This window comes from Molossus molossus, unplaced genomic scaffold (genome assembly GCF_014108415.1).
Source record: "Molossus molossus isolate mMolMol1 unplaced genomic scaffold, mMolMol1.p scaffold_m16_p_6, whole genome shotgun sequence".
NCBI lineage: Eukaryota > Metazoa > Chordata > Mammalia > Chiroptera > Molossidae > Molossus > Molossus molossus.
The window spans coordinates 18609846-18625703 of record NW_023425399.1 but is presented as its reverse complement, the minus strand read 5'-3'; the positions used below and the strand labels follow the sequence as shown (position 1 = coordinate 18625703).

The following is a 15858-nucleotide window of genomic DNA, read 5'->3' as shown; positions in this document are numbered from 1 at the left end:
CAGGGAGGGATTCATGGCAAGATAATATCCATGAGGAGGAGCTTCACGAAGAAGAAAGGGCTTGAATTAAGCTGCTAAGGCAGGAAAGTACAAGGCACAACTGGATTAAGGAGAGAAACCCAATCTGGCTGCAGAGTTGATGTACAAAAATAAGAGAAATGAGAAATAATGTTAAGGTTGATTGTGGCAAAGATAAATGGCCATCTATATTTAGGCACAAATAATTAATAATAGTTTAAAGGGTTACTCCTTTCTGGGATATCTTCATCTTGAAAAGGGCCAAGAGAGCAAGATGCTTGAACTATAGTGAATGCACTCCAGTGAGTAAATTTCTAATGATGGAATGACATAAGCTGAGACCGGTACAGGTGGGGACAGGTAGGTATTAATGTTTCAATCTCACCTGTTAGGGAGCTGCCTAATTACTCATTCACGAGGCTGACTGTTCTCTGGTCACTGATTGAAACCCTTCTATGGTAATAAGCAATATTAATTTAAGGAATACAGCAACTACTTAAGCTACTTACTGAAGGCCCATTTATTTAATACAGTAATTATTATCTCAATTTAAAGGTGAAGAAATGAAGGTGTCAATGGGGGAAAAAAGGAGGAACATTTGTAATACTTTTAATAATGATACATTTTTAAAGGGTGAAGGAATGAGACTCTGAAAAAATCACATTCCTTGCTGAATTGATAACCAACAAAGCACAGAGAGTCAGAATGTGAACCCAAGTCTGACTCAAAATGGACAGCTGATACTCTTAACTATTATGCTATCTCTTAAAACTTAATCCTGCCCTGACCGGTTTGGCTCAGCGGTTAGAGCGTTGACCTGCGATCCTGAGAGACCCGGGTTCGGTTCCTGCTAAGGGCATGTACCTCGGTTGCAGTTTGTCCCCGGCCCTGGTCGGTTGTGCGGCTGGCAGCCACTCGATGTGTTCCTTTCACATCGATGTTTTTCTCTCTCTCTCTGTTCCTCTCTCTGTCTCCCACTCTACCTGAACAAAAAAAATGGAAAAATGTCCTCGGGTGAGGATAAAAAAAAACAAAAAAAACCCTTAATCCTACCACAGTTTCTTCCACTTTCACCAGTTAATATAAACAGTTTCCCATTCTCTCCTGATACCCTGTTTACCTTCAAAATGATGTCAAAATTTTCCAAATGAGGGTCTTTTACCACCAAACTCTGTAGCATCTCAGAGAACACCTGAAACGTCTGCCTGTAGAGACCCTGAAAAGGCACAGGGATAACTGATGTACCCCGATATCAAGTTCCCCAACAATGTACACTTTTAAGGCTCTCCTCATGATCTCGAGACCTTGCTTAGCATTACAGAACTAGTCAAAAGGTACTGGTAGGCAGTTTGTGAAACAATATATATTTATATTACATGGACATCTCAACATAACTCTGAACACAGTTAACTGATTCTAAATACATTTGGAGAGTCACTTAGGGGCATCAAAGTACTTTTGAAGTTTGACTTGTGACTCTTTCTGACATCTTGAAAAATGAAGGGAGCCTAAATGATTAATTAGTTTACTAGTGCCAGAAAAAAGTTCAAAGCCTAAGGCGCTTCCTCTTTTCTCTGCCTGAAAGCTTCTTTTCCAGAGATGTCCACACTCTCTCTTCAACTGTCACCTCATCAGGAAAGCGTTCCCTGACCACCCTATGTAAAACACCCCCATGCCTCTCAACCACAGCACTCCTTCTCCTCTTCTTTCCCTGTTTTATTTTTTCATAGCACTTATTACCAACTGATATTATATTTACCAGCAGTTTGCATCTCTGCACTGGGATGTGAGCTCCCTGGATCAGAGAGTGCACTGCTCTATTTCTGTTGCCTATCATGATGCTTAGCACATGGTCACCCTAAACATCTGCTAAGTGTATGAATGCTCCACCTTATTTTAAAGCCAAATGCAAGGAAAGAAGGAATGAAAGGGAAAAGAAGACAAAATAAGGACGAGCAAAAGCTACTTAATTGAACCACCTATTCTAGTCACCAGACTTGGCTTAAACGGTTTTGGGCTAGTTCCAAAAAAACATAAACAAAAAACAAATGCACTCTCCAATGGCCAGTATCAGCTGACCCTGGGGATGGCCAGTTATTAAAGCAAAGTGTAACTTACCTCTGAGTTGCAGGATCCGCTTGGCATTATTCCCTGCAGCTGGGTAAGAGTCTTTTCAGAGGGCAGAGTGATTATACTTTTGGTGATAAGATTGAACAAGTCAACTCGATCTTCAGAGCCAAACAGCAAATGGACATCCTGATAACTAAGAAAAGACAGTTTGGGAATAGCAAGCTGGGAACAGTGTGACTTGACATTGATAAGCAGAGATCAAAGTAACTCAAAAGGAAAGGGTAGACTGATTGATGTATCCTTCTGATGGAAGAGATAAACGGCATGCTTGTCAGTCTGTTTAGGTACATCCTACAAAAGGTTAGAGAAAGAGTTTCAGGCTCAGAGCCTCCATCCTTCTCCCCTTACCCTCCATACCTCCCCAGGAGGTCACTGGAGTGACATCCTCCAGGCTTCCCTCCAGTTCAATCATGAAAGAGAAGCCTGCTATAGTCTAATATAGTAAAGGACGATTTTTCAAAGTGCGTTCTGCCAAGTGTGTGTTAATTTGGGGGATGGTAGGTTAAACCAAGTTCAAACCCTTCCTTTTTTTTAATATATATATTATGAAACGCTTCACGAATTTGCGTGTCATCCTTGCGTAGGGGCCATGCTAATCTTCTCTATATTGTTCAAATTTTAGTATATGTGCTGCCGAAGCGAGCACTTAAACCCTTTTTAACTATAGGACTTCTCAGGACCTTTAATCAGTTAATGTACAGCACAAACCTCCAAGAAAGGTAAACAGAAGACAGCCCTTCCACATTTCTTGGACTGTGGAACTCTGTCATGAAGTAGATGTCGTAGTAACTTTCCCGAATATACTTTGGACAAAACTGAACTCTAAGGAGGTTCCAATAAGCTCTTTCAGATACAATGGTAGCATGCATGAAATCAAAGTTCTTACACAAAACATGGATTTGGCTTCCACTTCTCTATCTAAATAGTTTTGAGAAGTTAAAAATGTGGAAAAATCAATTGGCTTTGCCATTGGCCCTGAATGAAGAACCAGGACGCATATGCAGAGGGCATGTGGGAGTCACCTGAGGTCAGTAATTGTGACAAAAACCTCCTGGCGCACAGGGCTGAAGATAGAATGCAGGGGTTCCTCTTCCACCAGAATCTGTAATCAGAGGGAAAGAAATTTAGGAGAGAGAGTCGAGAATGTACCAAGTCATTAGGCCAAATGATCAGAGATGTGGGTGGTCTGCAAGGATAAGAACAGGTCCTTAGAGGGCTCTGCTCCTCGGCTCCACAGGCCTGGCAGCAGGACAGAGGTCAGGCTAGGAGTTTATTCTCTGGAGCCAGACCCTGAGGCCTGACTGTCTCTTACTAGCTCTTTGAGCTGACACAAGTTATCTAACCTTCCTGTACCTCAGTTTCCTCATCTGTAAAATGAGATAACAGTGCTACTTCAGCCTTCAGCCTCCCAGGGCTTTACTGGCCCAAATCTAGTTATCTCAGAGGCATCACCACTAAGATCACAGCCACAACCTGGCAAATTTGGTATTAAAAAGTGAGTTAAAAAAAAAAAAGTGAGTTCATTATTTCCCCTCCACCCCAACCTCAGCCTTCAATTTCTGTCCCAGGGCTTATAAAAAATGGTTTATGACTTTTTTCTCCTTTATTCACTTCGCTCATCCAATCAATCACAGCGACAGCCACTCCCTGCTCTGTAGTTTCTGATTCTCCATTCCTGCAGCCATACACCTCACATGTGGATGAAGGCAGCGCCCCCTTAGCTAAACCAGCAGGCCTGCATTCCCTTCTGACTTCAGCCTATTTGACCACTTCTGCCAGAATAACCTTTCCATTTTCTTTAAAAAAATATTTTTTCTTTATTGATTTTAGAGAGAGAGAGAAACATTGATGAGAGAGAACATCAATTGGCCACCTCCTGCATGCCCCCCACTTGAGATTGGGCCCACAAGCTGGGCATATGCCTTGACCAGAAATGGAACCAGTGACCTCTTAGTGCATGGGTCAACTCTCAACCACTGAGCCACACAGGCCGGGTTCATTTTCTTTTTTTTTCTTTTTTTGATCCTCACCCGAGGACATTTTTCCATTTTTTTGTTCAGGTAGAGTGGGAGGGAGAGAGAGGAACAGAGAGAGAGAGAGAGAAACATCGATGTGAAAGGAACACATCGAGTGGCTACCACCCGCACAACCAACCAGGACCGGGGACAAACTGCAGCCGAGGTACGTGCCCTTAGCGGGAACCGAACCCGGGTCTCTCAGGACCACAGGCCGACGCTCTAACCGCTGAGCCAAACCGGCCAGGGCTCATTTTCTTTTTTAATCAGTTAGCCCAGCTGGTGTAGCTCAGTTGGTTGAGTGTCATCCCATGCACCAAGAGGTCGCAGGTTTGATTCTGGGTCAGGGCACACGCCTGGGTTGCAGGCTCAGTCCCCAGTAGGGGGTGTGCGGAAGACAGGTGATCAAAGTTTCTCTCTCAATGATGTTTCTATCTCTCTCTCCCTTTCTCTCTCTAAAATCAATTAAAAATATAAATAAATAAATAAATAAATAAATAAATAAATAAATAAAATCAGTTAGGTCTAAAAGGCATATGTATACATCTAACACCACAATCAAAATAATGAACAAATGGATCACTCCTGAAAGTTTTCTTGTGCTACTTCGTAATTTCTCCCTCCTACATCTTCCCACTCTGCTTCTACCTCCAGGAAACCATTGACCTGATGTCACTATAGATAAGTTTGCATTTTCTAGAATTTTATATAAGTGGTATCACATAGTATATCTTCTCTTTTGTCTGACTTCTTTCACTCAGTGTAATTATTTTGAGATTCATCCAAGTTGTAGCATGTATTGATAGTTCATTCCCTTTTATCGCTGAATAGTGTTCCATTGTATGGCTATACCAAAATCTGTCTATCCATTTATCTACTGATGGACATTTGGGCTGTGTCCAGTGTTTGGCTATTAAAAACAGAGCTGCAATGAATATCCATGTACATACCTTTGTGCGGCCATACACTTCATTTTACCTAGGAGTGGAATTGCTGATTCATATGGTAAGTATAACTTTTTAAGAAAGGTCAAACTGTTTCCAGAGTGGTTGTGCCATTTTTACATTCCCACCAGCAGTGTATGAGAGTTTTAGTTGTACCATATCTCACCTACATTTGGTATTAACTTCCTTCTTTATTTTAGCAATTCTAGTGGGTGTATAGTTGAATTTCACTATAGTTTTTTTGGGGGGGATTAACCCAATAAAGTTTATTTCTTGTGCACCTTTCAGTTCAATGCTGGTAGACAGAGAGGAGGCTTAGCTCTAAGCAGTCTTTTGAGTCCAAGGCTTACCATGTTCCACAGATGGTTCTCAAGATTGCTCTGAGAACTGGCATTCACTGATTCAGCATCTGGAGAGTGAGTTAAAAAATTTGCTGATGATTCTTCTGCACATGATATAGTATGAGACCTCTCTGCTTTAGGACTTCACTTATTTTCACAGCAACAACAATCATTGCCAAGTTTCCTCGAATGGTCCTATTTTCTGCCTTAGTAGATATAAGTGAGTTTTTTTTGTGTGTTTTTTTTTTAAATGTATTTATTTATTTTTTGGTATGTGCCCCTAGTGGGAACCGAACCCAGGACTCTGTGGTCTGCAAGCCGATGCTCCAACCGCTGAGCCAAACCAGCCAGGGGCAAGTGAGTTGTTTTTTAAAAAAAATTTTTTTTGATTTTTAGAGAGAGAGAGGAAGGGAGAGGGAGAGAGAGAGAGAAACAGCGATGAGAGAGAACATCGACTGGCTGCCTCCTGCATGCCCTCACCTGGGGATCAGGCCCACAACTTGGGCATGTGCCCTGACTGGGAATCGAACTGGTGACCTCATGATGCGTGGGTTGACGCTCAACCATTGAGCCACACCAGTCAGGTGATGAGTTTTTATTTAATTTGCTTTTCCCTAATCACAATGATGGAGCATCTTTTTGTGTGTTTATTTATACATCTTCTTTGGCAAAATGTTATAACAGATTTTCTACTTACTTTCCATATCTGTTCTTAGCTTCCTTGGCTCTTTTTTTTTTTTTCATCCTCACCCGAAGACATTTCTCCATCCTTTGTTCAGATAGAGTGGGAGGGAGAGAGAGTAAGAGACAGAGAGAAACATCGATGTGAAAGGGACACATCGAGTGGCTGCTTCCCACTCGACCCAACCAGGGCCAGGGACAAACTACAACGAAGGTACGTGCCCTTAGCGGGAACCAAACCTGGGTCTCTGGACCGCAGGCCGACGCTCTGACCGCTGAGCCAAACCGGCTGGGGCACTTCCTTGGCTCTTTTTATTTGGATTCTGAAGAGCTATGCAGTGGTCTGGGTCATAAGACTGGAAAATGCATTAAAATTTTTCTTTCTTTATAGTGACTCTGGCTTTCTCCTCCTGTGGATTCCTTAGCAGAACTCCCTCTCATTGGGCATCTCTCCTCTTGGTTGTTAGGCACTGTACTCTCTTAGCCATTGCACATGGGCTTGCAGAGACTTTGTAGACTTGTATGATGATGCAATAATCCATGCAATTCTCTCACGAATACCAACTACTCTTAACTCTTCTAGGCTGACCCCTGTGCCAGCCCACAGTTTGGTTGTTATTTGACAGTTGAGTATTTTATTACTGGCTGGACATAAACAGGTGCAGAGCACGGGGAAATTCAGTGTGCTGTCTGAGACTTGTATTTGTGGATATTCTAAGCTGGCTGGTTAAATCATGTGGCAACTCACTGCTGCCAATTCTTGTGAAAGGGGAACTTTGGCATCATGCTATTTTTGCTGGGTCCTGTGGTACATTTGTGGAATACCCCTGAGTATTTCTCCTCCATGCAGAGATACTGATATGAGAAAAGGATACGGGAATCAATAATATAGGAAAAGCCACTAAAAAATTTGTTAGCCAGATCACTGAATTTGCATGGTCCCGAGAATAATTTGTGGTAAAGTCACAATACTTACATATAGGATATGCACAATGTCTGCGATGTGGCTGTGAATAAATGATTCTGTAGTTTCATCATAAGGTAAAGTTTGGCTGAGAGAAGACAAAGATCTTAGGTATGTCAGCTTCTCGTGTTCACTCTGAATTTGTGAAAAATAATAAGAACACAATTATAGATTATAATCCCACTTGGTAATTATAGAGCGCTTTTGAAGTTTCTTGGAATGTTTTAAACATCTGTCATCTCATTCAATTCAGTATCAGTCTTTTATTATGAGGAATGAATAAATTACAGAGGACTGAATTCCTTGTCCACTGGCCCTATCTGGGTTTGTGACCTCGCTTTCCCTCACAGCTGGATTTCTAAGTGCTGCATGTTGGCTTTCCCCACCTTTAGTCTTTGTTTCCTCACCTACTCGCCCTGTATACTGCTGTCTGATTAAGCTTCCTAAAGGTGACCTCTGATGCTGTTACTGCTAGCTCTCTTGATGTCATTAAAGATTCATTATTTTGAGTCTTTACCATTTTCTATAAAAATGCAAGTTCTGGTTTGAAGAACAAAATCTTTTTTGTATTACTGTCTTTTTCTAAATATAAAAGCCCTATCAATTTATCATAAAACTTGGTAAAATATAGAGAAGAAAATAAAAGACCAATAATTCCACAATCTTGAGAAAATTTCTTCCAGTCTTTCCCCTGCCCCTCACCTGTATATAGATGGTATAAAACTGGTATAAGCTCTCTGGAAAGCAAGGAGCAATACAGAGCAAGAAACTGACTTTGTGGCCTGATTCTCTCTCACCAGGATTAATATAAGAATGCAACACTAGTTTTCCCTGCTCTAATTTTGCCTCTCTCCAATCTATTTCTCCAGCTATTACCAAATTCATTGTTTAAAAAATGCAAATTTGACTAGGTAATTCTTTATAAAAAATTTTTCAATAGCACGTGGTGGTCAAGGCCCTTCCCAATGTGAAGACCCCAGGTAATCTCTTCAAATTCATCTCTCACCTTGCCTGGCAGCATCCTGAACTTTGGCCAAATTAACTTTAATGCTGCCCCTTTTTTTTGCTTTTGGGTCTTTGCACCTTCTGAATTCAGTACCTTTCTCCTTTTTGTTTACTGACTAAAATCTATATATCCTTTAAGACTTAGATCATGCATCCTGAAGCAGGGTTAGGTGCCCTTCCTAAGTGTATTCCTAACTACATGCGTATATTGCTATCATGGCATTTGTAATACTCTGACAAAATTACCTTCTTAATTCATCTACTTCCTTGACTGGCTGTGGATTCACACCCAGGCAGGAAATAGACATTCCCTCCTTCCCCGCAATTCAGTGCAGCAATCCAATCCCATTATTAACTATAAAGAAATCCTTTATGACATGAATAGTCTGAGTCAAAAGTGAAGACCAACATTCTGGTTTTAAGTGTTTTTTAAATTTTTTATTGGTATTACACATAAAGAAAATGTAAAGCTTGATGAATTTTCACAAACCAAAAACATCCATGTATATGTATATATATAAAAAAAAAAAAACGAACTGTTCACTGCACTATGGAAACCTAAGTGTCTGTTGACAAATGATACACCTTCAACACTAGGATTAAACATCCCAGGTTTCTTTGGGTTCATTAAACATGCTCTCCCCCTTTCTGCTGCAAGGTTGTTAAACACCACTTCCTATTTCTGGAACACTCTAATTCTAACTTCTATTCTCCTATTAATTCCTCAGACCTGAGTTCAAGGATTACTTTCTCAGAAATGCCTTTCTTTACTCCCAGGATAAGACAAATTCTTCTGTTATGTACTCTCACGGGATGAACAAATGAATGAATGAATGTTTCACCTAAACACAATGAAATACTGTATTAAGTAGGATAATACAGATTTTCATTATTGACTTAGAAATTTTTTCCCCCACCATTTTCTGATTTTTTTTCCTATAATTACATTCATTAGTCTGCACAGAAAAAAAATTATGAAAATATATATACCAAAATGTTAATAGTAGTTATCTCAGGAGAGTGAAATTAAGAAAGATTAGGACTTCTGGTGACGATGGCAGTGTAGGTAAACGCGGTATCGCGTCCTCCCACAACCACATCAAAGTTACAACTAAACTACAGAACAACCATCCTTTAGAACTGCCTGAAATCAAGCTGCATGGAAGTCCTACAACTACGAAATTAAAGAAGAAGCCACATCGAGACTGGTAGGAGGGGCGGAAGCGCGGTGGGCTCGCCTCACACCCACGTGTGGCGGATCAAAATTAGCAGGATACCTTGGCTGGGAAGGTCCTCCCTGAAAACTGAGGGGTCCCCATACCACACCAGGCACCCAGCTCAGAGCTCCAGTGCCAGGAAAAGAAGTCCCCATAACTTCTGGCTGGAAAAACCAGCGGGAACTGAGACTCAGGGAGGCTGCGGTGGCTGGAGCCCCAGGCAGCTCCTTAAAGGGCCCGCGCACGGACTTATCAAACTCGCTCCCTCTAAGCTTGGAGGGGAGGCAGTTTGAAGAGCACCAGAGACATACAGGGAAGAACTGAGCTGTTTGGCACTGGAGTGAGGCCTGGAGAGGGGTCTTTCTCCTGGACAGACGTGCTGTCAGAGGCCTTTGTTCCTTTGGTGAGCCCTTCCCTGGGGCAGCAGGTGGCCGCCATACTGGGGCCTCCAGCAACCTGGCTCACACTGTTTGCCCCACCCTGGTGATTCCCTGAGGCCCCGCCCCACCCAAGTTTCAGGCCCACCCAAGCTGTTGCCAGTTGCTTAACCATAGGATTGGCCTGTCTTGGATCCCGCTTCAGGTTTTCCTAAATTCTTTCAAACAAGCAGCATCTGGTCTCAGCTAGCCCCATACCTCTCGTTAAGTAATACACAGAAACAAACACAGGGAGGCAGCCAAAATGAGGAGACAAAGAAACAGGTCCCAAATGAAAGAACAGAACAAAACCCCAGAAAAAGAACTAAGTGAAATGGAGATAAGCAACCTAACAGATGCTGAGTTCAAAATACTGCTTATAAAGATGCTCAATAAACTTAGTGAGAACCTCACTGAACTTAGTGAGGGCCTCAAGAGCATAAAAAAGGACCAGTCAGAAATGAAGGAGGCACTAACTGAAATAAAGAATAATTTACAGAACTTCCGGTCAAGATGGTGGCATAGGTAAACGCGGTATCGCGTCCCCCCACAACCACATCAAAGTTACAACTAAACTACAGAACAACCATTATTCAAAACCGCCTGAAATCAAGCTGAATGGAAGTCGTACAACTACGGAATTAAAGCAGCAGCCACATCGAGACTGGTAGGAGGGGCAGAGGCAGATGGGCTGGTCCCACACCCACGTGTGTAAAAATCAGGAGGATACTTGGCTGGGAAGGTCTTCCTGAGGACTGAGGGGTCCCTGTTCCACACCAGGCACACCGCTCAGGGTTCCAGTGCCAGGAAGAGAAGTCCCCATAACTTCTGGCTGGGAACTGAGGCTCAGGGAAGCTGATGCAGCTGGAGCCCCAGGCAACTCCTCTTAAAAGGCCCACACACGGACTTATCAGACTCCTCCCTCTAAGCTTGGAGGGGAGGCAGCTGGAGGGGCACCAGAGACATACAGGGAAGAACTGAGATGTTTGGCACTGGAGCGAGGGCTGCAGAGGGGGCTTTCTTGGGGACAAACATGCTGTCAGAGGCCTCTGTTCCTTTGGTGAGCCCTTCCCTGGGGCGGCAGACAGCAGCCATACCTAGGACTCCAGCAATCTGGCTCACAATGGTAGCTCAGCCCTGGTGATTCCCTGAGGCCCCGCCCCACCCAAGTTTCAGGCCTACCCAAGCTGTTGCCGGTTGCTTCACCATGCCTGTCTTGGATCCTGCTTCAGGTTTTCCTAAATTCTTTCAAACAAGCAGCATCTGGTCTCAGCTAGCCCCATACCTCTCATTAAGTAATACACAGAAACAAACACAGGGAGGCAGCCAAAATGAGGAGACAAAGAAACAGGTCCCAAATGAAACAACAGAACAAAACCCCAGAAAAAGAACTAAGTGAAATGGAGATAAGCAACCTAACAGATGCTGAATTCAAATTACTGCTTATAAGGATGCTTAGTGAACTTAGTGAGGGCCTCAAGAGCATAAAAATGGACCAGTCAGAAATGATGGAGGCACAGTTAGACACGAAGGAGGCTTTAACTTAAATAAAAAATAATTTACACAGATTCAATAGTAGAGTACATAAATCCAAGAAGCAAACCATTGATTTGGAATATAACGAAGCAAAAAACGCCCAATCAGAACAGCAAAAAGAAAAAGGTATCCAAAAAAATGAGGATAGTGTAAGGAGCCTCTGGGACAACTTCAAGTGTGCCAACATTCGCATCTTGGGGGTACCAGAAGGAGAAGAGAAAGAACAAGAAATCGAAAACCTATTTGAAACAATAATGGCAGAAAACTTCCCTAACTTGGTGAAGGAAACAGACATACAAGTCCAAGAAGCACAGAGAGTCCCAAACAAGATGAACCCCAAGAGGCCCACACCAAGACACATCATCATCAAAATGCAAAAGGTTCAAGACAAAGAGAGAATCTTAAAAGCAGCATGAGAAAGGCAGCTAGTTACCTACAAGGGAGTTCCCATAAGGCTGTCAGCTGATTTCTTAAAAGAAACTTTGCAGGCCAGAAGGGAGTGGCAAGAAATATTCAGAGTGATGAAAAGCAAGAACCTACAACCAAGATTACTCTATCCTGCAAAGCTGTCATTTAGAATCGATGGCTATATAAAGAGTGTCTCAGACAAGGAAAAGCTAAAGGATTTCATCACCACCAAACCATTATTATATGAAATGTTGAAGGGTCTTCTTGAAGAAAAAGATAAAAAATATGAAAAACAAAATGGCAATGAATACATATCTATCGACAATTGAATCTACAATCAAAATGAACAAGCAGAAGAGAAACATTCTCATAGACATAGAGAACATTTTGTTGGTTGCCAGATGGGAGGGGGGTTGGGGGAATGGGTGAAAAAAGGGAAGGGTTTAAGAAGTACAAATTCATTGCTAGACTGACAAACCTTAAAGGGAAGGGGGATTGGGGAGTTGGAAGAAATAAACCAAAGAACTTATTTACATATTTGCATATGTGCATAACTGATGGACACAGAAAAGGCAGGAGGGGGGCGGGAGTGGGGAGGAGGGGGTCAATGGGGAGAAAATGAGGAACATCTGTAATACATTCAACAATAACGATTTAAAAATTTTTTTAAAAGATTAACTTTGAATTTTTATTATGGTTTTCATAGGAATTTAATAATTTTTATAAATATAAGTATAAATATAATTTATACTTGTATATAAATATAAAAATAAAAGTATAAATATAAATTTTCTAGCTTATAAATTATTTCTATTAAAAGAAATACCAAATGTTTAAAATATTGTTAAAATGAAGAAATAAGTTAGATAACTTGTAAAGATTGCTTGTGCATACCTTTAGCTCACCATTAAAATACTCCTGGATGGATTGAATCAGCTGCTTAACAGTGGCCTCACTGAAGGGGTCCTCGTGGGTCAGGGGTCTGAACCTATCTGTGAGGGATCCCACAGGGAGTCAAGAGATGACAGAGATGTCTGAGTCTAATACCAAAAGAAAGACATCAGATGATGCCTCTGTATTATGTAAAGTTATACGGTTTAATGGGGAGAACCACTGGACATCAGGATAGACAGGTTCTCACCTTCACTGTTGTGCTGCCCAAATCCCTTCCCCTTTATGAGTCTCAGTTTTCTCAATTACAAATTCAATATTCTCTAAGGGCCTCCTAAGCTACAAAAACCTTTCAGAGTGAACTGTAGCAGAGTGGTTAAGAGCACAAACTTTACATCTCAGCTTCAGACTAGCTGGAATCCTGGCTCTCCCACTTATTAGTTCTATGACTTTTATCAAGTTAGTTTGCCTGTTGAAACCTTAGTTTCCTCACCTGTAAAACAGGGTTATTGTGAGGAAATACATACAAGACTTATCTCAGTATGTGGCCCACAGTAAGCACTTAAATGGTAGATATTATTCAAATTCAAAAGTCTGTGACTCCATGGTGACAAGAGCTTGCTTAGTGGCAGCCCCTTTGCTGATCTCTTCCCACTTGTCCAGGCTGCAGTAAGTGCTTGAGATATTTCCTTCCTGACCTGGGATATATTTTGATTAAGAGCACAGGCTCCGGAGTTGGGAATCCTTGCTCTGACTTTTTCTAGCATTCTGACCCTGTGAGGCATTACTTTGGACCTATTTCTTAATTTCCAAAATGGGGATGATAACAAAATCTACTTCATTTGGCGGATACAGAATTAGCACCAAAGAAATGTTAACAACTATTATTCCTTTGCTCCCCAAGTGACAATAATTATGGTGGCATCATCTTCCTCTTCATGTAGTTTTACATCCTTACTTTCTCTATTTTCTAATACCAAATCCCTGTTCCTATTGGGCAAATAGACTTACTGTTCCCCCTTAACACATTTATCATCTGAGGGGTTCTACCACTCCATTTTTGTACTCCTTTGGTCTTCTGAATTATAGCCTCTTCTGCAAATTCCTCCCACTTCTTGCTACATTCTTGTCATCCAGTAGAAGCCATGTTCTCGTTCACCTCTTATCTTTGCACAGGCTTTCCTTCTGCTTGCATGTTTTCCCTTCCTCTCTCTTACCTTCCCTTACCTCTCGTTGCATATCTGACTCCTACTCACCCTTCAGGGCTCAGCTTCAGGATGCCTTTCCTGAATGCCCTCTTTGCCCATTTTGGCTAATTATCCTCCTAACTACTTATAATCCTCTCTGTATTTGTTCCTTACCCCAACCCCCACACCCAATCACACATTTTATACTGACTTCCAATCATTTGTTTCTCTATGCGTATACTATGCCAGTTCTCTTCACTGCTATACCTCTAGCAGCTAGATCAGTGTTAAGAGCATAAGAGGGCTTGAATAAATATTTGTTGAATGAATATACAAACAAATGAATGTAGTTCCTCAAGCACACCTGTCTTTCCTGTCTCATGCACATGCTGCTCCACTTACCTGGAATGCTCTTCCCTCTGCTTCTCACATGGGTTGCTCTTTCATGGCCTTGAGACCTCCTTTAGGTTTAAACAGCATTGTCTCAGGGAGGTGTTCTCTGACAAACATGGTTTGTTTGTGTTTTTTTGTTAATCCTCACAGGAGGATATTTTTTCCATTGATTTATAGAGAGAGAGGAAGGGAGGGAGGGAGGGAGAAAGTGAAAGAGACACACACACACATCGATGCAAGAGAGACACACTGATTGGTTGCCTCCCATATATGCCCCTACCAGGGCTGGGGCTCAAACCTGCAACCCAGGTATATGCCCTTGACTGGGCTGACGCTCTCACCTCTAAGCAACACCAGCCAGGGCTCTGTCAAACATGGTTTAATGTAAGTTCCCATCCCCTTATTTAAAAAAATTTTTTATTTTTTTATTCCTTACCTGAGGATATTTTTCCATTTATCATTAGACAGAGTGGGAGGGAGGGAGGGTGAGAGACAGAGACAGACAGAAACATTGATGTGATAGAGCCACATCAACTGGTTGCCTCCCACACAACCCAACCAGGGCCAGGGATGGACTGCAACTGAGGTACGTGCCCTTGACTGGGAATTGAACCCGTGACTCATTGGTCTGTGGGCCAACGCTCAAACCGCTGAGCCAAACCGGCCAGGGTTCCATCCCATTATTTTTTTGTCTCAGCCCCTTGTGTAATTCTTTCATAGTGTTTACTACAACTTGTAATTACTTTATTTGCTGTTTCTTTACTTATTTTGGTCCTTCTGAGGACAATGATGTAAATTCTGCGAGAGCAGGGACCATGTTGGTTTTGTTTATTGTTTCATATCCAGTACTTAATAAATGTTTGTAGAATAAATGAAAAATAGTTATTTTTGTAGCCCAATCCAGATTCTACCCACACCTATCTTTCCCTTCTCAGAATCCTTCTAGTGCTTAGACTCTGTGCAAGTCAGCAGGATTATCTGTCTCATGACCAAGTCAGTTTTCTGTATGTCTAGAATAATGTATTTTATCTCATTTTGCCAACCATATTCCAAGGTCTTTTTTTTTAATCCTCACCCAAGGATATTTTTCCACCTATTTTCAGATAGAGTGGGAGGTGGGGGAGAAAAAGAGAGGAACATCGATGCAAGAGAGACATATCTATTGGCTGCCTCCCATATGACCCCGACCAGGGCTGGGGACCAAACTGCAATTGAGGTATTTGCCCTTGACTGGAATCAAACCCGTGACTCTTTGGTCTGTGAGCCAATGCTCTAACCATTGAGCAACAACAGCCAGGGCATAGTCCAAAGTCTTAAAGCCAGGGACCAAATTCATTGTCCAAGTCTAGTCAAGGGCTGATCGATAACCCAGCCACTTGACTTGAAAAGAGATGTGCCCCCTCCCTTTCTTATCCTTTTCCACTTTTACCTGTAAGTTCAAGGCTACTTGGGCTCTTTTTAATATCCTCTAAGTTGCTCAGCTGCAAATCCACACTTCCTGAATCACTGTCAGAAGTATAAGGGATCACTACTACTTCTTCCCAACTACAGAGCCTAGGAATAAAGAGGGGATTAGAAAAATTAGTTTTTCAGGTCTGCTTCTGTCTCATCACTCAAGTAAAAGCTTAAATGTCACTTTTTCACAGGCATTTTTTTTTTTTTTCCTTAATCACCAATCTAGGTTAAGCAGCCTCTCTCCACCCCAGTCTCAC

General features: G+C 41.9%; 1 protein-coding gene and 1 non-coding gene across 2 annotated transcripts in view; both read right to left on the bottom strand.

Annotated features, from left to right (window-relative positions):
* MROH8 (maestro heat like repeat family member 8) overlaps positions 1 to 15858 on the bottom strand; it is a 53473-nt gene that overhangs the window by 34579 nt on the left and 3036 nt on the right. The window contains exons 2-7 of the mRNA XM_036244516.1: positions 15576 to 15700; positions 12570 to 12667; positions 7106 to 7228; positions 3171 to 3250; positions 2137 to 2281; positions 1139 to 1234 (exon numbers count right to left, since the gene is read on the bottom strand). Of these exons, the coding sequence (XP_036100409.1) occupies positions 1139 to 1234; positions 2137 to 2281; positions 3171 to 3250; positions 7106 to 7228; positions 12570 to 12667; positions 15576 to 15700 (667 nt within the window). The remainder of the gene's footprint in view (positions 1 to 1138; positions 1235 to 2136; positions 2282 to 3170; positions 3251 to 7105; positions 7229 to 12569; positions 12668 to 15575; positions 15701 to 15858) is intronic.
* On the bottom strand, positions 2688 to 2794 carry LOC118619391. The gene has a single exon (XR_004957172.1). It is a non-coding gene; the product is annotated as a U6 spliceosomal RNA (small nuclear RNA).